The sequence below is a fragment of the Pongo abelii genome, chromosome 6 (assembly GCF_028885655.2).
Source record: "Pongo abelii isolate AG06213 chromosome 6, NHGRI_mPonAbe1-v2.0_pri, whole genome shotgun sequence".
NCBI lineage: Eukaryota > Metazoa > Chordata > Mammalia > Primates > Hominidae > Pongo > Pongo abelii.
Window position 1 is genome coordinate 149477190 of NC_071991.2, and position 24441 is coordinate 149501630.

The 24441-nt window shown below is 40.4% G+C and overlaps 1 protein-coding gene across 5 annotated transcripts in view; it reads left to right on the forward strand.

Moving 5' to 3' along the window:
* GALNTL5 (polypeptide N-acetylgalactosaminyltransferase like 5) overlaps positions 1-24441 on the forward strand; it is a 63381-nt gene that overhangs the window by 37026 nt on the left and 1914 nt on the right. For 3 of the 5 annotated variants that reach the window (XM_024249938.3, XM_054560007.2, XM_054560008.2), the window contains 3 exons: positions 9156-9405; positions 14277-14394; positions 21063-21212. In XM_024249938.3, the coding sequence (XP_024105706.2) occupies positions 9156-9405; positions 14277-14394; positions 21063-21212 (518 nt within the window). Of the gene's footprint in view, positions 1-9155; positions 9406-14276; positions 14395-21062; positions 21213-22466; positions 23463-24441 lie in introns of those variants that run through there. The other 2 variants (XM_054560010.1, XM_054560009.2) reach the window with 1 other exon arrangement.

Genomic DNA, 24441 nt, shown 5'->3' on the forward strand with positions numbered 1-24441 from the left:
TGTGTGGGAATTTGCAGAGAATTGGCCGATAAACTGCCCAGGCACTGGTGTCTTTTTTGGTTTCCTCTTTAATCCAGATTGTTTTCTTTTTTTTAGGAGTGATTTTGAAAGTTTCCAAACAATTTTCAGAGATTTTTAAAATTATTTGTTAATTATTTATTACTACTTAATTGTATTGTGGTCAGAAATTTGAAATTTCTGTTGTGGCTTAAGCTAGGTCAGTTTTTCACAATGTCTATGTGTATTTTATACTTTTTTTCTTTTTGAGACAGGATCTCTCTCTGTCATCCAGGCTGGAGTGCAGTGGAGTAATCGAAGCTCACTGCAGCCTCGAACTCCTGGGGTCAAGTGATCCTCCCACCTTAGCCTCTCAAATGTTGGAATTGCAAGCACGAGTCACCACACCTGGCCTATTTTTTAAATTTTTGGTAGAGATGTGGTCTCACTGTCCTGCCGAGGCTGGTCTCAAACTCCTGGTCTCAAGCAATATCCTCCCACCTTTACCTCTCAAAGGGCTGACAATACAGGCATGAGCCACGACACATGGCCCTTCTATGTGTATTTTCAAAGAATGTATATTTTTTCTTTTTGGTTGTAGGTTCTGTGTGTATGTGTGTGTGTATATATATATATATATAATTTTGTTCGTATCTTTGATGATGGAATTCGACTTTATTTCTAAGTTTCTTAGAGTTGTACTGAAACCTTCAGCTATGACTGTGGATGTGTGCACCTACTTTTCCTGGCCCTTTGCCAGCGCTTGCCATCTCTCAGCCTGTCTGTTCCCCACACCCCCAAGTGATGTAGGTGGCTGCCTGAGCCAGGCGTGCTCCTGAGTCACAAGTGTGGGATCCTGTTGTGTGGGCAGGTGAGGCAGCAGCCAGCGGCGCTTCCTTAACGTATTCACTCATCCCTCTGGGATTTATCTCTTGCCGACTGTGTGCTACCCATGCACATTTATTTATTTTTTCTTTTTTATCAACTATTGAGATGCAAACTGTACCTACTGAGCCTGGAGACAGGTTTTCACATGATGTTCATGTGCGTACACTCCTTTGAAGCCAGGTCATCTTCCTGGGAGCTATTTGCATTATTAGAAAGCGACACTGTCTCTCCAGCAGGGCCTGCCCTGATGTGTTCCCTGCTTTCCCTGACCTTTCCCTTCCTTCCTCCCTCACCCACCCACCAGCTGCACGGGCCTTCCTGCTTCTCTCCCAGCCTGCCAAGCCTCATCCTATCTCAGAGTGTCTGCACTTGATTGGCTTCCTCTGGAACGTTCTTCTCTCAGGCATCTGCATGACCTGTTATCTCACTTTGTTCAGTTCTCTGATTAAATGCCACTTTATCACCATGGTCTTTTAAACCACCCCATATTAAATAGCAGACTCCTATCCCTCTCTATCATCACCCCCAATTTTTTTTTTTTTTTTTTTTGGTGACGGAGTCTCGCTCTGTCGTCCAGGCTGGAGTGCGGTGGCGCGATCTCGGCTCGCTGCAAGCTCCGCCTCCCGGGTTCACGTCATTCTCCTGCCTCAGCCTCTCGAGTAGCTGGGACTACAGGTGCCTGCCACTAAGCCCAGCTAATTTTTTTGTATTTTTAGTAGAGACGGGGTTTCACCGTGTTAGCCAGGATGGTCTCGATCTCCTGATCTCATGATGTTCTGATCTGAGATCTCCTGATCTCCTGATCTGCCTGCCTCGGCCTCCCAAAGTGCTGGGATTACAGGAGTGAGCCACCGCGCCCGGCCTCCCCCATTTCTTTCTCTTCATAATTTTCATCACTATCTGTCCATTTCTCTGGGCCGGTGGTGCTGTCCATGTGGCTGTTGAAGCTGCCCACAGATTGCAGGAGCTGAGGTGGACAGCCTGCGGTGAATGCTGTGCTTTACGCAGGGCATGAAGGAAACCGCCTGAGATGCAGGCAGATAGATAACCCCACAGAGGAGAAGGAGAAGGCAGGGGTTTCGCAAAGTAAAGAAGAAGGAGAATGTTACAATCAGATGGCTTGAATCTAAAGAAATCAACAATCAGTTGGTATTATTATTATTATTATTATTTTTTTTTTTTTTTGCATGGGAGCGGAAGTGTCATGATTTGGAGGCAAACATGGGTGATGATTAAACCATGGATAATGATGAAATGCTAGTGTTGCTTCTGGATGCGGGGTTCATGCAGTCTGAGAGAAGGAGTTTTGTTTTTTTTTCTTCTATCAGTAACATTGCAGGGAAGCAGTGTCTTCCAGGGAGAATTAGACAAGTCACTCTTCTGAGCCTCAGCCTCCTAATCCAAAATATGGGAATGATGCTATCGAACTAACATGGCTGTTACAATGATCAGATAAGGACATTACCTACGTTTTTTTTTGGCAGTATGTACTAAATAAATGCTTATTATACAGCAATTAGTACAAATAAATAATTAAAACATAAACATTGTATTTTATGCTTCAAAATGATGAAATACATAAAATTAAAAGAAATACAGGGTAAAAATAATAAAATACAAAGTATTAATGGTGGAAAGGCTCTCAGAGGTTTTAGAACTCATCAGCCTTTTATCCCAGTTAAAGAAGCTAAGCTCCCGAAAGATTAGAGACTGGCTCTAGGTCACGTCACTCCAGGCTCAAACCCAGGAATTCTGATGCCATCTCAGTAGACAGCATCATCCCACCACTAGATTATGAGGATGTAGCATACAAACAAAATTTAGGATATTTAATAGTATAGTTGCTTTGATTTCTTTTTACAAAATCCAAATGGCTAGGTTTAACAGATTTATAGTGAGTTAAATAGAAATGCTTATGTATTTTACAAAAACTCGTCATACGCTTAAGCACAGATTCTCTGTAAATCCCCTGACACAGATTTTGCACACCACGTTCTTAAACATCAATACCAAAAAATTGGAAAGAGATAGCAATAACAGGCTGAGTGTGGTGGCTCACGCCTGTAATCCCAGTACTTTGGGAGGCTGAGGTGGGAGGCTTGAGGCCAAGAGTTTGAGACCAGCCTGGGAAACATGAGAAGACCTCATTTCTACAGAAATAAATAAACAAATAAAAATTAGCTAGGCGTGGTGGCCCGTGCCTGTAATCCTATCTTTTTGGGAGGGTGAGGCAGGAGTATCGCTGGAGCCCAGGAGCTCAAGGTTACAGTGAGCTATGACTATGCCACTGCACTCTAGACAGAGCAACACATCACAGCCCCATCTCAAAAAACAAATAAAAAAAGGATATAGCAATAACGTAATGTGTAGGTAAAAAAAAAAAAGAAAAAATATTTTAAAATTTTAAAAATGCTTGGTTGTAGAGACAAAACTGAGAATTTTAATGTTATGTAAAATAAATTATATATAATGAGTTATGTTTAGGAGTAAAAATATGGACACTAACCAAAGAACGAAAATAAATACAAAACAGAGAAAAACAGGAAATACTGTGAAATTGATACATACAATATTTGTTACATTTCAAAAAAGTTAACAAACGTTGCAATCCACAATCCCTAGAGAAATGGTGCAAATAGACTACTACAGGAGAGCAGAAAATAAGCTTCTACACAGGGTAAGATGGAGAACATAGCTCCCATCTCCAAACTTTAGGGAGCAATGGAATTGTTTAGAATATTTCCACAAATACTCTTTGGAAGCAAGTAGGGGAAAAATTCCTCTATCAGGCTGGCTTGACCTCATACCCTTTACTCATCACAAGCCCTAAAGAGAATTTGATGAATGTCTGATAGGTCATCTAGCATATGAATGATAGGCTATCTCTAAAAACAATAAATAGCATGGTCCTCCCCGAAACTCTCAAGGGCAGCAGAAGTAGAGCAACTGTCCTTTCATAGCAACAAACTTTAGGTTCCCACAAAATATTCCTGTGAAGGAGAAAAATCAGCTGGAGAGGGACCCTCACTACTACTTTGCTCTCCTTATAGGATGTAAATTTCCCCCATTAAATACTTTATGATGAGTGAAAATAAAATCTCATTGAAATGTAGGTGCTAGGTGGCCTGTTCCCACATGTTTTTAACTTAAATCAACATTCAGGCATACCCCAAATTAATTTTGCATAAAGCATAATTTTAAATTATTTTGCAATTTTTAATATTGCATTTGTGGTCTTTCTGGGTCATTAGAATCCTCAAAGTTGCAAATATTTAAATATTTCAATATTAAGGGTACAAATGTACACTATATACAATAAAGAGATACCACAAATCTGTATGGGAAAAAAGACTTTTAAAATGTTTTTGTTGCAGTTGTTGTTTAATGCTGCTTAGACAATTAGCCATTTGGGAAAATTCTAGGTCTATATTTCATACCATAACTCTAACTGGATTAATGTTAATTTTATTTTAAAAAATCAAACCATAGCCAGGTGTGGTGGCTCATGCTTGTAATCCCAGCACTTTAGGAGGCCAAGGCAAGAGGATTGCTTGAGGCCAGGAGTTCTGGACCAGACTAACAACACAGTGAGACACAATCTCTACAAAAATTTTTGTTAAAAAATTAGGTGAGTGTGTTGGTGCACACCTGTAGTCCTAGCTACTCAGGAGGCTGAGGCAAGAGGATCGCTTGAGTCCAGGAGTTGGAGGTTATAGTGAGCTATAATAGCGCCACTCCACTCCAGCCTGGGCAACAGAGTGAGACTGTCTCTGTAAAAATATCATCATCATCATAAACTTCTTAAAGGATAATTTAAAAATATAAAAACATAGATTAATACTTGCCTGTTTTATGAATAAAGAAATTTCAAAGCTTAAAACCAATGGAAAAGGCAGCCAAAAAAAGTCTATTTTTTTAACAAAAAAATGTAAAATTGCTGCAAATAAAAAATAATGAAATTAACAATAGGCTAGGGAAATATAACAAGACTAAAAGTCAATATTCTTAGTATGTAAAATGTACATTTAAAATCCATTAAAAATACGACTCCAAGCTGGGCATGGTGGCTCATGCCCATAATCCCAGCACTTTGGAAGGCTGAGGCAGGTGGATCATTTGAAGTCAGAAGTTTGAGACCAGCCTAGCCAACACGGTGAAACCCCATCTCCACTAAAAATACAAAAATTAGCTGGACATGTTGGCAGGTGCCTGTAATCCCAGCTACTTGGGAGGCTGAAGCAGGACAATTGCTTGAAGCCAGGAGGTGGATGTTGCAGTGAGCTGAGATCATGCTACTGCACTCCAGCCTGGGTGACAGAGCGAGACTCTATCTTAAAAAAAAAAAAACAAAAAACTACTCCGATAGGCAAAGTACATGACAATTTCATTTACAAATGGCTAATCATGTGGAAAATTCAACCTCACCAGCGATTAAAAAAAAATTAACCAGATTTTTTAAAATTGAGGCACGATTAACATTAAACTGATCATTTAAAAATGAACAATTAAGTAGCATTTCGCACCTTCACAATGTTGTACAGCCATGACCTCTAACTCCAAAACATTTTCATTACCTGAAAAGAAAATCTTTTAGCCATTAAGCAGCTTCCTTCCCTCCAGTCCCTGGCAACCACCAATCTGTATTCTGTCTCTTTCTAGATATTTCATATCAACAGAGTCATACAATATGTAACTTTTTGTGTCAGGCTTCTTTCACTTAGCATATTTTTGAGGTTCATCCACATGGTGGATGTGTCAGTACTTCCTTCCTTTTTTATGGTTGAATAATATTCCATTCTGTGATATACCACAGTTTGTTTCTCCATTCATCCATTGATGGGCATTTGGGCTATTTCCATCTTTTGGCTGCTGTCAATAGTACTGCTGTGACCATGCACATACATACATTTGTTTCAATTCTTTTGGGTATGTTCCTAGGAATAGAATTGCTGGGTCTTATGGTAATTCCAGGTTTAATTTTTTGAGGAGCTGCCAAGCTCTTTTCTTCAGTGGCTGCACCATTTACACTCCCACCAGCAATGTGTAAGAGTTCAAATTTCTCCATATCCTTGCCAAAACTTATTTTTCATTTTTTAAGTTCTCGTTGTCCTAGTGGAAGTGAAGTGGTTCTTCACTTTGGTTTTGATTTGTATTTTCCTAATGATTGATGATGTTGCGCATCTGTTCATGTGCTTGCCAGCCATTCGTACATCTTCTTAGGAGAACCAGATGTTATTTTTCACCTATCAAATTAGCAGACATGATTTTAAAATGCTAATAATGTTATGTAATATTATAGAAGCTATTTTAGGTGAAAAATGTGAAGTATAAAACTGTGTGTGCTGCCAATAGTATGAAAACTTATATGTGTTAAAAATGGGACTCTTGTTAGCTCAGTTTTGGTTGAGGCATGAAAGTCATAGCTATAATATTCCAAAGTGAGTTGTGAGACTGACCACGATAAAGATATTTCAAAATAGAGATCTGAGAACCAATGAGATGGCTCAGCCAGATTGAGTCATATTGTTAGAGATTAAAGGAGATTTTTGGAGAAAGCTACTGCTCAAAGCCTGGTGAGAGAGACTTAATATGAATTCAGCACATTCTCAGACATCAATACAATAAAATTGGAAATATATTGGGATTGAGGAAAAGTGAACTAATGTTAGTTTTTTGCCAAAAATCAAAAGGATAAAAAGACTGTGACCAGCTGTAGAACAAAGGACACTTGCTTTCAGATTAGTAGCTGTATTTATGGCAGAGTTTGCTTTGGCAGTGTTGGAGAGAGAGCTATAGGGATCATCTTAGATGGTGTCCGGTAGGACTATCTAGAAGAATGGACAGGCCTCAGCAGAGAAGCTGGAGGCAGAACCAGGATCTTAAGGAGCTGAGAAGACAGATTGAGTCACCAGAATAGAATGCACTTGCCCAGTTTGTGGGAACTGCTGACAAGAGACCACCAGGGATGAGAAGGGAGGTCCTCAAAATTACTCTGCCAGCCACACCCTCAGAGAAGTCAGCCCAGAGAGTGCCAAGTCCAGGCAAGAAAGAACTTTCCTGTTCTCTGTACTCCTTCCCTCCCACCCATCATTCCCAACAACATTGGACAAGTGTTTCAATTTCTCCACCACCTCCCCAACACTTGCTATTGTCTGTCTTTTTCATTCTTGCCATCCTAGTGGGTGTAAAGGGATACCTCATTGTGATTTTTATTAACGTTTTTCTGATGACTAATGGTGTTGAACATCTTTTCACATGCTCATCAGCCATTTATACATCTTTGCAAAAATGTCTATTCAAATCTCTTGTGCATTTTAAATCAAGTTATTTGTCTTTTTATTACTAACTTGTAAGAATTATTTATATATTCTCATACAAGTCATTTAGTATATATATGATTTGGAAATACTTTCCCCTATTTTGTGGATTTTTTTCTCTTTCTTTGTTTCTTTCTTTTTCTTTTTCTTTTTTCTTTTTTTTTTTTTTTGACAGTCTTGCTCAGTCACCCAGGCTGGAGTGCAGTGGCACGATCTTGGCTCACTGCAACCTCCGCCTCCTGGGGTCAAGTGATTCTCCTGCCTCAGCCTCCTAAGTAGCTGGGATTACAGGCACCCACCACCACACCTGGCTAATATTTTTTGTATTTTTAATAGAGATGGGGTTTCGCTATGTTGGCCAGGCTGGTCTTGAACTCCTGACCTCAGGGGATCCGCCCGCCTCAGCCTCCCAAAGTGCTGGGATTACAGGCATAAGCCACCGCACCGGCCATTTTTTTTTTTCATTTTCTCGATTGTGTCTTTTAAGCACAAAAGTTTTTGCTTTTCATGAATTCCAACGTATAGATTTTTTCTTATGTCCCCTGTATTTTTGGTGTCATATCTAAGAAACCATTGCCTCACCTAAGGTCATAAATATATGCCTATGTTTCCTTCTGAGTTTTATAATTTTAGCTCTTACCTTAGGTCTATGACCCATTTGATTTGATTTTTAGTATGATATGAGGTAGGGGTCTAACTTCATTATTTTGCATGTGGATATTCCATTGCCTCAGCACCATTTATTGAAAAGACTATACTTTCTCCATTGAATTGTCTTGGCCCTTGTCAAAAATCAATTGACCATAGACACATGGTTTATTTCTGGTTTCTGTGTCTATCCTTACACCAATGGCACACTGTTTTGATTATTATCACTTTGTAGTAACCCTTGAAATCAGAAAGCCCTTCAACCTTATTTTTCTTTTTCAAAATTATTTTGGCTAATCTAGGTCCATTGCCTTTTCATATGACTTTTAGGATCAATTTCTTTAAAAAGAGCCAGCTGGGATTGCAATAGGGATTTCACTAAATCTGTAGATTAGTATGGGGATTATTGCCATATTAAGTCTTCTGATCGAAACATGGGTTTTTTTTATACCTTTCTAATGATTTTACACTGGCTACAAGAAAAAGTCTAAACTCTGCTACTTGAAGTTTGGGGTTCCTTCTACATTAAGCCCCTGGTGTACTTCAATAATATACCTTCTTTACTTTAACCATGCCAATTATTCCCATGTCCTCTAAGCAGAATAGGTCCCCACTAAAGCTTGAACTCAAAGGCTGAAGTGGGCAGATCACCTGACGTCAGGAGCTCGAGACCAGCCTGGCCAATGTGGTGAAACCCCATCTCTACTAAAAATACAAAAATTAGCCTGGCATGTTGGCAGGCACCTGTAATCCCAGCTACTTGGGAGGCTGAGGCAGGAGAATTGCTTGAACCCAGGAGGCAGAGGTTGCAGTGAGCCAATATCATGCCACTGCACTCCAGCCTGGGTGATAGAGCAAGACTCCATCTCAAAAAAAAAAAAAAAAGTTTGAACTCAAGAGCAAAAGTCGTGATGCATGTCTGCATCCCATGCACCAAACTCACTGCCTAAGAAGGTGTCCTTTCAGTAACAATTTGCTAAATTTAAGCTGATCAGTCAAGACCAAGCTAAAATCATTTTTTAAAATGGAAATCCAGTTCAGTTCCACCTGCTCCTTTAGAATTCTCCCCAAAACCACTCTCTAACCCACAATTACTGGCTTCCTCTCAACATCTATGGCACATGATGTTGCATATTTTTGTACATAATAATGTATTTCTTGTTTCCTCCCAATGAAAATGAAAGCACTGTAAGAGCCAAACACATAATAAATGCTCAAGAAATATTCATCACATTGAACTTTGATTTGGATTGCCATATTTTTTCAGCTATGTGGACTAACATTGTCCTGTTCTTGCCTCCCCAGGGGATGTTCTGGTGTTCCTGGACAGCCACTGTGAGGTGAACAGAGAATGGCTGGAGCCCCTGCTGCATGCCATTGCCAAGGACCCCAAAATGGTGGTGTGCCCCCTGATAGATGTCATTGATGATAGAACTCTGGAGTATAAGCCCTCTCCTGTTGTAAGGGGAACTTTTGACTGGAACCTACAATTTAAATGGGATAATGTTTTCTCTTATGAGATGGATGGACCAGAAGGACCTACTAAACCAATCCGGTGAGATTTCTTCTGGTTTTGGAAAAATATAGCATATGTGTATTGAGACCCTGGGGGAAAAAGCCTCCAGAGATTATTCTTTCAAGTTCTTGGGCTTAATGAAAATGTTCTGTTACTTGTTTCTAGAAGTCTTTAATACAGTAATAGAATTATTGTCAATAGAATCACTTAGTACTCAATATATAACATGATATGACATTTATCTTCGTATCATCTATAACTCTTTGATTCTCTGGTACTGAACACAATCCTATATGGATTCAATCATGACTTTCAGGAGCAATATTTCATTTTGACTAAAAGCTCAAGTCAAACAGACCTGGTTTGAAGGAGAGACTCCATCATTTGTGAGCAGTTTAGGGCTGCCATGTACAGTTGCACCAGCTGTGCACTGCACATCTCCAGGAGCTACTGTTCACACAAAGACCACAAGGTCAATGGCATGTCTGGAATTGTACATTAAGACGGCCCTCAGTTGGCACAATTACCTCTCTCAACTTCAATGTTGTCCTCATCTGTTAAATAGTGATAGTAATAATTAACACGTTTCTTAGGATTGTCAAGGGGATTAAATGAGCCAATACGTGTAAAACACATAGCATAAGGCCTGACACAGAGGAAGTGATCTGATCAATATCAACATTAGATACGGTAATGTCACAGACTTTGGAACAAAGAGGAACAAAGGTGTACTTTATTGTAATAAAATGTAATATGTGGAAATCTCAACTTAATAAAAATAAACAGCATTAATCTTTTGAGTTATCTCAAAATGATTTTAAATAAAGTTACTTTTAGTAAGAAATAGCTATGGTGTTCCAATTACACAAACTTGGTTTATAATTTTTGTAATATTTCCATATCTCACATATAAAACATTTTTAGGCTCTAATGTAAAAATAACTGATATTCAACAGGGAAACTCTATTCCTAATATTTATTTGCTAAATGGTAAAATGTTTAGAATTCTAATACACTGCTCATGTGTATATACATTGGTTCATCCTTTTTGAAAACAATTTGGCAATGCAAATTAAGAATCTTATAAATATCCTTATTCTTTGATGCAGTAATCCACTTACTTGAATTTATTTGAAGAGAGTCAGAAATAAGCACGGAGATATATATAGTGTGTCAATATTTATATTAATAAAAAACTGAAAACAACATAAATATTCAATACTATTGAAATGGGTAAAAAAGTATATTCATTTTTATGGACTATCACATAATCATTAAAAGTTAAGTTTTCAAGGGCTAATTAACTAGAAAGAAAACTTCTCACATGTTAAATTAAAAAATCAAACCATAAAAAGTTTTCTGTCAGTATGATACCTTTGTATGATTATATATGTACATATTATATGTAATATATATTATACATATTACATATATTATAATTGTATGTTACATTAAAATATATAATAATATGTATAAGAAAAAATAAGTTATTTTTTAAAGGTTAAAAGAAAAAATGAATTTTATTTTATTATTTTATTGATTTATTATTTGTATAAATATAAGGGGTACAAGTGCAATTTTGTTACATGGCTATATTGCCTAGTGGTGAAGTCTGGACTTTTCAAGTATCCACCACTCAAACAATGTACACCGGACCCATTAAGTCACTTCTCGTCATCCACTGCCCTCCCGTCCCCACTCTTCTGTCTCCAATGCCTGTCAGTCCACACTCTATGTCCACATGTATACATTATTTAGCTCCCACTTATAAATGAGAACATGTGTATTTCTCTTTCTGTTTCTGAATTGTTTCACTTAAGATAATGGCCTCTAGTTCCATCCATGTTGCTGCCAAAGACATAATTTCATTCTTTTTTATGGCTGAATAGTATTCCATTGTGTATATATACCACATTTTCTTTATCCAGTCTTCCACTGAGGGACACTTTAGTTGATCCCATGACTTTACAATTGTGAATAGTGCTGTGATAAACATACAATGGCGGGTATCTTTTTGACATAAATGATTTCTTTCCCTTTGGGAAGATACCCAATAGTGAGAATGCTGGATTGAATGGTAGTTCTACTTTTAGTTCATTGAGAAATCTCTGTACTGTTTTCCACAGCGGTTGTACTAATTTACATTCCTGCCAACATTGTGCAAGCGTTCCCTTTTCTCCTCATCCTCACCAGCATCTGTTACATATTAGTCATGGTATTAATTAGCATTCATATCTGAAGATACATTTTTCCCTTAGTTCTAATGACGACCAAAAAAGCTAGGTGCAATGAGTTTTGGAAAACTTACACACACACACAAAAAACAAAATCATGCCTAGGGTTTAAGCCAATGATAACTCAAGACCTCCCCAGCTCGCTGACATGCAGGCATCACCATGACCAAGGATCATGCCCTTTTCCCCCAGCCCCCTGCCCTTTTCCAAGGGCAGAGCAAGGCCCTTTCACTTTCTGCCGGCTGTCTCAGACCACAGCTGACTCCAACGTTTTTGGCCTTCACACCAGATGGACCGAATTGCTGTGCCCTGAGATGAGAAATACCACAGGTGGAGCAGGTTTTTGGCAGGAAGATTCTCTTTGGGGCATATTTGAGATGGCTATTTGGCATTCAATTGGGGATGTGAAGTAGGTAGTTGGATGCAGTTGGATACATGAGTCTCTTATGCGATGGATGGACCAAAAGGACCTACTAAACCAATCTGGTGAGATTTCTTCTGGTTTTGGAAAAATATAGCATACGTGTATTGAGACCCAGGGGGAAAAAGCCTCCAGAGATTATTCTTTCAAGTTCTTAGTCTTCATCAAAATGTTCTGTTACTTGTTTCTAGAAGTCTTTAATACAGTAATAGAATTATTGTCAATAGAATCACTTAGTACTCAATATATAACATGATATGACATTTATCTTCATATCATCTATAACTCTTTGATTCTCTGGTACTGAACACAATCCTATATGGATTCAATCATGAGTCTAGAGTTTTGAGAGAGGTCAGGGCTGGAGGCATCCTTTGGGAGTCATGGATAGGATGGATGAGAATCACTGTGTGGGTGAGTGGAGAAGTGTAGAGGATCAGCCCTGAGCCCTGGGTGCTTCAACATTGACAGTTGAGAGGAGGAGAGGAACTGGCAAAGGAGATGGGAAGGAGCAATCAGGGAGAGAGGAGAAGGACCAGGAAACTCTAGTTCCCTGGAGGCCCAGGGAGGCATGTATGTCCAAGAGAAGGGTGTGGCCAGCAGCATCCAACACGGTGGCTGGATCAGCGAGATAAGGACTGGAAATGAGCATCAGACTAAACCATGGGAAGGTCATGAACAAGTCTTAATTGTGAATGGCGGGAGGTGAAGCCCGATGGAAGGGATTTTAAGGGAATTGGAGATAGTGATGGACAAATCTTTCTAAGACTTTAATACGAAAGAGAGAAAAGGGGATATAACTGACAGGAAGTGGGGTCAAAATAAGGTGGTTTTAATTTTGTAATTGGCAGAGATAACAGCATGACTGGATTCTGATAGGAATGTTCCTATCTGGTGCACTCGGCAATGTGTGTCACGTCTGGTGCAGTAGGCACCCCACACCCGACCCATAAGCAAATCTGTTAGCTCCGTCTCCAAAATATACCAGGAATTCAACCTCATCTTACTACCTACATTGCTGCATTCTTAGCCAGGATCCCATTATTTTTCTCTGCAGCCCCTCTAATGGGTCTCCCTACCCTTTCCCCTACACATGGGTCTTGCTTTGTGTGTTGAGTGACTCATATCCCTAAAACATAGGTGCTCAATAAATACTTTTTTGAGCAAATGAACGTAAACTTGTGATTCTTTTTCTTTTCTTTTTTTTTGTGAGGGGGTGGACAGATTCTCACTCTGTTGCCCAGGCTGGAGTGCAGTGGTGCGATCTCAGCTCACTACAGCCTCCATCTCCCAGGTTCAAGCGATTCTCATGCCACAGTATCCTGGGTAGCTGGGATTACAGGCGTGGGCAACCACATCTGGCTAATTTTTGTATTTTTAGTAGAGATGGGGTTTCACCATGTTGGCCAGGCTGGTCTTGAACTCCTGACCTCAAATGATCCACCAGCCTTGGCCTCCCAAGTGTTGGGATTACAGGTGTGAGCCACCACACCCAGCTGTGACTATTTTCAAACTACTTAGTTTGGTATTATTTGGCCCTACTATTGGTGGACAAAACAAGATGCTTGTTAATATTATGGTTTGTCCAGAAGTAAATATTACAATTCACCTAACATCTTTAGAAAGGGAGAGCTCTGAGCCCTGCTACCCAGTTCAATTGTCATCCTCATGGGAAACTTATATTCCAAATATCATTTTCCTTCTCATTAGGAAAACATTTAGAATATATCACATACATATTTTGGTGAGAACTAAGTAAAAGTTATTGCCTACTTTTGTTAGTTGCGATTTTTAGTAATTTTATATACTTAAATGTTAATAAGATAATTTTAGTATTAATGTTTTCTCTCTTTTTTTTTTTTTTGAGACAGAGCCTCGCTCTGTCGTCCCAGGCTGGAGTGCAGTGGCATGATCTCAGCTCACTGCAACCTCTGCCTCCCAGGTACAAGTGATTCTCCTGCCTCAGCCTCCCGAGTAGCTGGGACTACAGGCACATGCCACCTCGCCCGGCTAATTTTTTGTGTTTTTAGTAGAGACAGAGTTTCACTGTGTTAGCCAGGATGGTCTCGATCTCCTGAACTCGTAATCCACCCACCTCGGCCTCCCAAAGTGCTGGGATTACAGGCATGAGCCTCCACACCCGGCCTGTTTTCTCATTTTAAACTAAAAGTTATTACTAATTTAATATAATTTTGAGGAAAATACAGAATGACTTTCTCTGTGAAGTTAATTTCATATTTATGTCCCCTTTCTAGGTCACCTGCAATGTCTGGAGGAATTTTTGCTATACGTCGGCATTATTTTAATGAAATTGGACAGTATGACAAGGATATGGATTTTTGGGGAGGAGAAAATTTGGAACTTTCACTAAGGGTAACTCGGATTTTATTTTTATAAAATAGCTATAGAGAGTGAAACCTAACTTTGTCACATACAATGCTGTGGTAATTATGCTCAGTTTTCCTACATGAACATCCAGTACCATTCCAGCGGCACATGCAATAAACAATTTATGGGGCTCCTTGTAAAAATGGAAAACATTTAATAAAATATTAGATTCTTGGCCTGGTGTGGTGGCTCATGCCTGTGATCTCAGCACTTTGGGAGGCTGAGACAGGTGGATTGTTTGAAGCCAGGAGTTCAAGACCAGCCTCAGCAACATAGCGAGACCCCCATCTCTACTTTTTTTTTTTTTAATGAGATGGGGGTCTCGCTATGTTGCCCAGGCTGGTCTTGAACTCCTGGGCTCAAGTGATCCTCCCATCTCGGCCTCCCAAAGCACTGAGATTACAGGTGTGAGCTACTGTGCCTAGCCTCTACTTCTTAAAATAAATATATTTAATTTAATTTAAAAATATTAGGTTCTTATACCATATGTTTTGTTATTTCTGATGTATGGTATATCAAATTAATATAATATTTTAAATCTATTATTTTTATTGTCTCAGTAGTTGTGTTTTTTTCCAATTTTTTCTGTTTTGGATTTTATTTTCTCTCTCTTTTCCTTCCTTCTTTTGGCCAGTTATTTGTTCACTTTTAAAGTTCCCAAGCAGACTTCTTTCGTAATGCTTCAGATACTTGATTATGCATATAAAAATATCTAGAACAATATTGTTTCCTCCAAGCCTCTATTTGATGGTCCCTCTTAAGCTTGTTGTTTTTGTTGTTTGTTTTTTTTTTTTTTTTTTGCTTTTTTTTTTCATTCTCATGTTCCCTTTGGACCCAGGCATTATTTTATAATGCCCATGCCTTTGGCACATTTTATTCTGTTTGGTTGATTATTCCTTGTTTTATTATATTGCACTCTAAGAAAATGGCTCAAGGAGTTCACCTCCTTTCAGGATCTAGTAACTGTGATCAGTTTTGTGTATTATACAAGCAGAGTTGGAGAGCCAGTATATTCCTTTTTCTGGCCCTACATTCCCTATAGATAGCAAATGACAACTAATTTATTATTCAAACATTAATTATTCCTACTCCAATATTTCAGTGGCGCCTTTCCTGATGGCCCGTCATATGTTTTAAATATACTTGGGTGTCTTTTTATAAAGAAGTATGTAAATTAATAAGTAGCTGAAATACTCTCTTGACACCGGCAGCTGTCTCTAACCACGACAAGTAACCTTGTCTTTCCTGAGAAAAGAATGATCTCTGCACATGCATACACCTCTTCATTTCTCGTTTACTCCTCATTCCAGTAAATCGGTATCCCGGAAGGCCCTCAGCTTTCTGTGACATCGTTCCAGGAACTGCCACCAGTTTTGTGGCGATGTCCTTAATGGATGGCTTTTGATCTTCCATCTATCTGAGGTCATTGCAGCATCTGACACTAAACTGTCTTTTCTGGAAGTTTTCTTGGACGTTAGGACAATATTCCTGGTTTGCCTTCCATTGCTCAGTTGTTCTCAGTTTCCTTTGTAGGAATTTCTGCTGTGGCTCATCTCTTAGACACAGGTGTCCCCAAGGTTTCCATCCTTGTCAGACTTTGCTTCTTACCTCATGTGCTCTTCAGGGCTCAGGGCTAGCATCCAGGTCCTCTGCACCTGTGAAGCCACACTGGTTGTTAACATAACGCAGTCTTTCTGCATCCGGTGTGAAAAAACCTCTACTCTGAGCCAACCAAATACCTTCCACCTGCAGCCCAACCATAGGTCTACGCTCCCTGGACCTTCCCATGTTCCAGTAACTAAGGGAATAGCACTTGGCAGGGCAAGTCTACTCTGATCGCCGAGGGTCTGTGCCACACCCTTGTTGATATTTTTAGTAGGATACTTGCATCAATCCCCATGGCTGTAACTAACACTTGTATCATGATAATATCCAACTCTATAGTTTCAGTTTAGGACTATCTCTTGAGAGTAATATTTAAGCTCAATCTAGCCATCATTTAAGAAGCACTTCCTTTGAGTCAAACTGTGCTGTATGCTGAGCATTGAGAAGAAGACACAGTCTTCATTAATTCATCCGTGCAACAATATGTATTGAGTACTGTTATGTATGAAGCACTGTGCTGGGTGCTAAAATACAGTGGCACACAATACGAAAGTGGCTTCTTTTTTTTTTTGAGACGGAGTCTTGCTCTGTCGCCAGGCTGGAGTGCAGTGGCGCGATCTTGGCTCACTGCAATCTCCGCCTCCCAGGTTCAAGCGATTCCCCTGCCTCAGCCTCCTGAGTAGTTGGGAATACAGACATGCACCACAACACCTGGCTAATTGTTTGTATTTTAGTAGAGATGGGGTTTCACCATGTTGGCCAGGATGGTCTTGATCTTCTGACCTTGTGATCCGCCTGCCTCGGCCTCCCCAAGTGCTGGGATTACAGGCACAAGCCACCGCGTCAGGCCAAAAGTGCTTCTAATGTCATGGATCTTCTATCTATTGAGTAGGGTGAGATTATCAGATATTTAATTTTATTTTTGGCCCAGGTCCGGCGGCTCACGCCTATAATCCCAGCACTTTGGGAGGCCAAAGTAGGTGGATCACCTGAGGTCAGGAGTTCGAGACCAGCCTGGCTAACACGGTGAAACCCCGTCTCCTCTAATAATACAAAAATTAGCTGGGCATGGTGGTGCACGTCTGTAATCCCAGCTACTCAGGAGGCTGAGGCACAAGAATCGCTTGAACCTGGGAGGTGGAGGTTACAGTGAGCCGAGATCGTGCCACTGCATTCCAGCCTGGGTGGACAGAGCGAGACTGTGTCTCAAAAAAAAATTTTTATTTTTGATAAATGCAATAGAGAAATACAGAGTATTATGGGACCCTATAAAAGGAGAACCTAGCCTTCTCTTGGGGGATTATGTGTCTTAGATGGCTTCCCTGAAGAACTGACATTTAAGATACATGTAAAGGATAAAATATATTTTATTTAACAAGTTCTTGTATCGGACACGCACTGCTCCAAAATCTTACAGATATTAACTCATTTAATCCCCCTAACAAACCTGTAAGGTAAGTACCACCATTATCTCTGACTTATAGTGGAGAAACTGAGCCACAGAGAGGTTGAGTAACTTGCCCAAATTCACAGAACTAGTAAGCACTCTGCTCCCAACCTGTTGCTTCCTGCCTCATGCTGTCTACTCAGTTTCAGGTCTTGAGACCCCACCAGCTCAGTTCTACCCTGTTTCTAAGTCACTTCCATCTGATATTGGAAGCCTCCAATGCTCTGAATTTTTTTTTAGTTGCCCTGAACTCAGTGCTACTATTGCTCGTGGAAAGTGATGGTTCGTGGATGCCCACAAAGCTACAGGTTCACTTCCAGTCTCTGAATGGTTCTCGTAACTGAGCTTCAACATGGCATTTCAATTTTCCTGGCAAAGCAGAGGCTGGCCTCAAAGAGCCCCAACAATCTGCAGTCTTGGTTCGCCTGATCTCCCCCACACCTGCAGTCCATCCTGCCATCCCCAGATACTGGCAAGGTGTGCTGCTCCAGGAACCGGGGCCTTGCCCTGCACTTGAAAGATTATCCCTAGAGAAGCCCTTTTCTCTGCCTCTCCCCCATGCTGAACCTCTTAGATATCAATGCCAGCTTAGACTCCACAAGGTTGCTAACTCTCCTTGGATGCTCTGGTGTGAAAACAAACCATACGTTCTGTAATAGAGAAATTGTCAAGCAAATTCTCAAACACCTGCACAAGGGAGAATTAGGCAAGTCACTCAACAGTCTCCTCCTTCTCTGCCTGGAACACTCCAGTACCTCAGTGGGTTACCTTTGGCCCATCTGCTCAGAATTTCTATTCCTAAGAGTTTTAGGATTCAGGCAGTTGTTGTCACAGCAGCAATCAGCTCTTGCCATCATGATGCTATGTAATAAACTACCTCAAAACTGAGTGGTTGAGAACAATAAGCATTTACTTTTTCTTTCATCTGTCCATGGTTGGCCAAAGTGGCTCTGCCTCAGAATACAGGTTGTTGGGCTGGGCTCTAGTCTCTGAATTGGATTCAGATCTGATTATCATTCTAGGAGTAGCAGCGACTCACAGCATATCCTTCTCATGCTGAATGGCAGGAATTCAAAAGTCAAGCCAAACCACACAGCACATTTATACCTCTGCATGCATGATGTGTGCTCACGATCCATTGGCCAAATGTGTCGAACAGAGAAGCCCAAATTCAGTGGGTCAGGGAAACATGCTGTTCCGCAAGGTGAGGGACAAGGACTGAGCTGTTTATTGAACAAGATTTCAATCTATCACACCAAGTTTCTGGAATGACCAGCTAAGTGGACGGAGGTCTTATTTACTTAAGTAAATAAAACTGGTGTTAGCCAGTCAGAATGGCTATTACTAAAAAGTAAAAACAAAAAAACAAACAGATGCCGGCGAGGCTGTGGAGAGAAGGGAATGCTTATACTCTGCTGTGGGAGTGTAAATTAGTTCAACCATTGTGGAAAGGAGTTGGGAGATTTCTCAAAGAATTTAAAACAGAACTACCATTTGACCCAGCAATCCTATTACTGGGTATATACCCAAAGGAATATACATTGTTCTACCATAAAGACACATGCATACATATGTTCATTGTAGCACTTTCCACAATAACAAAGACATGGAATCAACCTAGATGCCCATCAACAGTGGACTGGGGCCGGGCATGGTGATTCATGCCTCTAATCCGAGCACTTTGGGAGGCCAAGGTGGGCAGATCACTTGAGGTCAGAAGTTCAAGACCAACCTGGCCAACATGGTGAAACCCCATCTCCACCAAAAATACAAAAATGAGCTGGGTTTGGCAATGTGTGCCTGTAATCCCAGCTACTCAGGAGGATTAGGCATGAGAATCGCTTGAACCTGGATGGTGGGGCATCCAGGCTGGATGACAGAGCAAGACTCAGTCTCAAAAAAACAAAAACAAAAACCAGTGGACTGGATAAAGAAAATGTGGTACATATACACCATGGAATGTTACACAGCCATTTAAAAATAATAAAATCATGTCCTTTGCAGCAAAGTGGATGGAGCTGGAGGTCATTATCCTAAGCAAATTAACACAGGAACAGAAGACTAAATACTGCCTATTCTCATTTATAAGTGAGAGCTAAACATTGTACATGGACACAAATCAGGGAACAACAGATACTGGGGCCTTCCTGAGGGTGGATTGTGGGAGGAGGGTGAGGATAAAAAACTACCTATTGAGTGCGATGCTCATTACCTGGGTGATGAAATGACCTGCGCTCTAAACCCCCAGACATGCATTTTACCCATGTAACACGCCTGCACATGTACCCTTGAACTGAAAACAAAAGTTGGAAAGAAAAAAAAAAAACAAAAACTGGTGTTAGGAGGAAAATGCTCCTTCATGTATCAGCTAGCTTTTGCTGTATAACAAACTATTCCAAAACACAGTGCCTTAAAGCAACAAGCAATGGTTATTTCTCATAATCCATTGTATCGCTAAAGTGGTTCTTCTAGGCTTAGCCAGAATAGCTGAGTTGTGTTGGTGCGAGAGCTACTCACGGAGTGGTTAGAGTAATTAAACAAAAGACTTATGGCAAGTATACTGTAAGATGAGAAATCAGGTGCACAAGATTTATATCATAAGCACGTTCTTTGGGGTATTATTTCTAATAAAAAAATCAGAAGCTACCAAAATGTCCAAACAACATAAGACTTCAAAAATAATTTCACACAACATCAAATGAAAAAAAATCAAGTTATCTTAATGTTTATGTCTACGTGAGTTTACATATATACCTGGGTTAATATTGACTCACTTGGAATGTTAGGACAAGAAGTGAATTTTGTTTTCTTCTGTGTGCTTTCCTGCATTTACCAAATTTTCAATGGTTATATTTTACTTTTGTGTAGTAAAATTAATAGCTATTAAAAGTGAGCAACATAAGGAGTTTTAGGTATTAAAAAAGATGAATAATTGAATTCAGTCCTGATCAGCATTTCTCTTGTTTCTTGCCTACATCCAGCAATTCCTGTAGGTAATTATGAGAGAGGCAGAACCCCTTCGTCTTCATTGCTGGCTCTCAGTCAGGCTTTCTAAATTTGAACCTTGTACTCTGCTGTGTAACTTCTGTGTCATTGGGCAAACTTCTTGACCAATCTATGTGTTATCTCCTCATCTGGAAAATGGGAATAATCACAGAATCTGAATGATAAGGCTGTTGTGAGAATTAAATAAGAAACTTAATTAGCCATTATTATGGGTTTTTGTTGTTGTTGTTTTTTGTTTTTGAGATGGAGTGTCACTATGTTGCCCAGGCTGGAGTGCAGTGGCACGATCTTGGCTCACAACCTCCGCCTCCTGGGTTCAAGCAATTCTCCTGCCTCAGCCTCCCAAGTAGCTGGGATTACAGGCATGCGCCACCACGCCTGGCTAATTTTTGTATTTTTAGTAGAGACAGGGTTTCACCACGTTGGCCAGGCTGGTCTCAAACTCCCTTCCTTAGGTGATCTGACTGCCTCGGCCTCCCAAAATGCTGGGATTACAGGCATGAGCCAACGCACCTGGCCATTATATTTGTTTAAAAGCAGTTGCCTATTAGCAGTAATAATGCATTCATATGATTTTTGTTCTTCTTATGCCTAGATCTGGATGTGTGGAGGCCAACTCTTTATAATCCCCTGCTCTCGAGTAGGACATATCAGTAAGAAACAAACTGGAAAACCTTCTACAATCATCAGTGCTATGACACATAACTACCTAAGACTGGTGCACGTTTGGCTGGATGAATATAAGGTGGGGAACACATCCTTGACTTGGAAAATGCATGTGAGGCCGGAGCAGGACTTGTTCTGAGGAAGCCTGCTGCTGCCTTTCCAGATCCAGCATTTGTTCTGGAGGTCATTATCCTAAGCAAATTAACACAGGAACAGAAAACCAAATACTGCATGTTCTCATTTATAAGTGAGAGCTAAAGATTATACATGGACACAAAGCAGGGAACAACAGATACTGGGGCCTTCTTGAGGGTGGACTGTGGGAGGAGGGTGAGGATAAAAAACTACCTATTGATAGTTATTGATAGTTGTTCTTTTCTCTGTTTTTCTTGAATACAGCACCCCTCTAAACCCTCATCAATCCATCCCCAACCCTATTCTCAGTTCATCCTAAGCTGCTACTCTTACATCTCATTATTTTTGTTTTAATTTCTGGGAAAACTCAAGTCTCTCAGAAGTAAATCAATCAACATGAGCAGTCTTTTTTATGGAGGTGCTGGATCTATTCCCTCCATTCCCACCTCCAGGGAATTGTCCCACACCTGAAGCAAACAGCTTCTCCTTGCCCTGTCCCCACGTGCAACTCTTTTTTCTTTTTTTTTTTTGAGACGGAGTCTTGCTCTGTCGCCCAGGCTGGAGTGCAGTGGCGTGATCTCAGCTCACTGCAACCTCTGCCTCTCGGATTCAAGCGATCCTCCTGCCTCAGCCTCTGGAGTAGCTGGGACTACAGGCGTATACCATCAGGCTTGGCTAATTTTTGTATTTTTAGTAGAGACAGGGTTTCACCATGTTGGCCAGGCTGGTCTCAATCTCTTGACCTCATGATCCGCCCACCTCGGCCTCCCAAAGTGCTGGGATTTATAAGAGTGAGCCACTGTACCCGGCCCATGTGCAACTCTTGAGATTCTTTTTCTTCCCCGCTGATTTCCCAAGCGATGTGGATGCTGCTGGTCTTGAGACCGTGTGAGAACTTCCACTACCACTTTTCGACCAACAGCCAAAGATTTCTGTATCAATACTATACCCTATCATCTGTGCATTTCCCCAGGAGTTAAGTACCTTGCCAGGACTTACAAGGGTGCATGTCCTCCATCCAGAAGCTATGTATAAATAAATACAAAAACCCCAGCAAAATCTCATTTCAGACGAAAATATAGAAATGTGTAAGAATCTCTCTGACAGTGTATGTCCTGGTCTTCATCTTATGTTTCTCTAACTGAAAAAACACACTTTAATTATGAAGGTAATAATGCTCCATTTCTTTTGTAATTAGAGAAACGTGAACTAAAACGTCAAAGAGCTATTTCAACACCACCACTTAGATTAGCAGAATTTTAAAAGTCTGACAGGCCTGGCTGGGCACAGTGGCTCATGTCTCTAATCTAAGCACTTGGGAGGCCGAGGCAGGCAGATCACCTGAGGTTGGGAGTTCAAGACCAGCCTGACCAACATGGAGAAACGCCATCTCTACTAAAAATACAAAATTAGCTGGGCGTCATGGCACACTCCTGTAGTCCCAGCTACTCAGGAGGCCAAAGGAGGAGAATCGCTTGAACCCAGGAGGCGGAAGTTGCAGTGAGTCAAGATTGTGCCATCGCACTTCAGTCTGGGCAACAAGAGCAAAACTCCATCTCAAAAAACAAAACAAAACAAAAAAAAAACTTACAGGCCCAAGTGTCGGTGAGCAATAGGATCTCTCAGCTTTCACTTATGGGAGTGTTGACTTTTACAAAATTGCATCTGAAAATAGCGTGGCAGCACCTACTAAAGTAAAAGATCTGAATATCTTGTGATTCAGCAGTTCTGCTCATGCATATGCTACAGAAGCGCATGCTTTTGTGCACCAGGACACATGAACAAGAAAACTAATAAACAGCATTATTTGTTTTAGCCAAAACTTAATACAATACAAATACTCATCAAGAGTAGAGTGGACAACTGTGATATATTTAGTCGCTATAATCCTATACAGCAATGAAAATTAACTGGGCTGGGCGTGGTGGCTCACACTTGTAATTTCAGCACTTAGGGAGGCCAAGGCAGATGGATCACCTGAGGCCAGGAATTCAAGACCAGCCTGACCAATGTGGTGAAACCTCATCTCTACTAAAAATACAAAAAAAATTAGCCGGACATGGTGGTGGGCACCTGTAATCCCAGCTACTCGGGAGGCTGAAGCTGGAGAATTGCTTGAACCCAGGAGGCAGAGGTTGCAGTGAGCCAAGATCACACCACTGCACTCCAGCCAGGGTGACAAGAGTGAAGCTCCATCTCAAAAAAAAAAAAAAGAAAAGAAAGAAAACCAACTATAGTGTATAGTCATGTCTCACTTAACGATGGGAATATATTATGAGAAATCATCATTAGGTGATTTCATTGTTGTGGGACTATCATAGTGTGTACCTACACAAACCTAGATGGAGATGGTATAGCCCATTGCACACCTTGGCTATATGGTATGGCCCATTGCTCCCAGGCTACAAACCTGTATGGCATGTGACTCTACTGAACACTGTAGGCAGTTGTAACCCAATGGTAAGTATTTGTGTATCTAAACATATCTAAATAAAAGGTACAGTAAAAGTATGGTATTTCTAATCTTATGGGACTACCATTATGTACCTGGTCAGGCGTTGACTGAAACATCATCACATGGTACATGACTGTACCTACAAGAGCATAGGTAAATTTCAGAGATGTAATGGTGAATGAAAGCAGCCAAACACAACGGAACTTATACTGTATTATTTCCTTCCTATAAAGTTCAAATGGGTAAAATTAAACCTATAATTTGGCATGAATAATCAGATATCAAAGCTAGAATAAAAAGAAATTAATACGTAATCAAGATAGCATTTAAAACAAAGGAAAAGGGCTATGATCAGGAAAGAAAAAGCAGGGGGCTTTCAAGTTGTCTTTCAAAATCAGAACATATAAACATATCTCATTCTTTTAAATAGTTCCTTTAACTGGATCTACCAAAATTGATCCCATTAATAAATAGTACCAGTTGATAAGCATTCTGATTTCCCCGGCTTTTTGCTATTTTCTTGACAATCCTCAGATGAGAATTCTTTTTTTTTTTTTTCTTTCTTTTGAAACAGAGTCTTGCTCTGTCACCCAGGCTGGAGTGCGGTGGCGCAATCTTGGCTCACTGCAACCTCCACCTCCCAGGTTCAGTGATTCTCCTGCCTCAGCTTCCCGAATAGCTGGGACTACAGGTGCATGCCACCACGCCCAGCTAATTT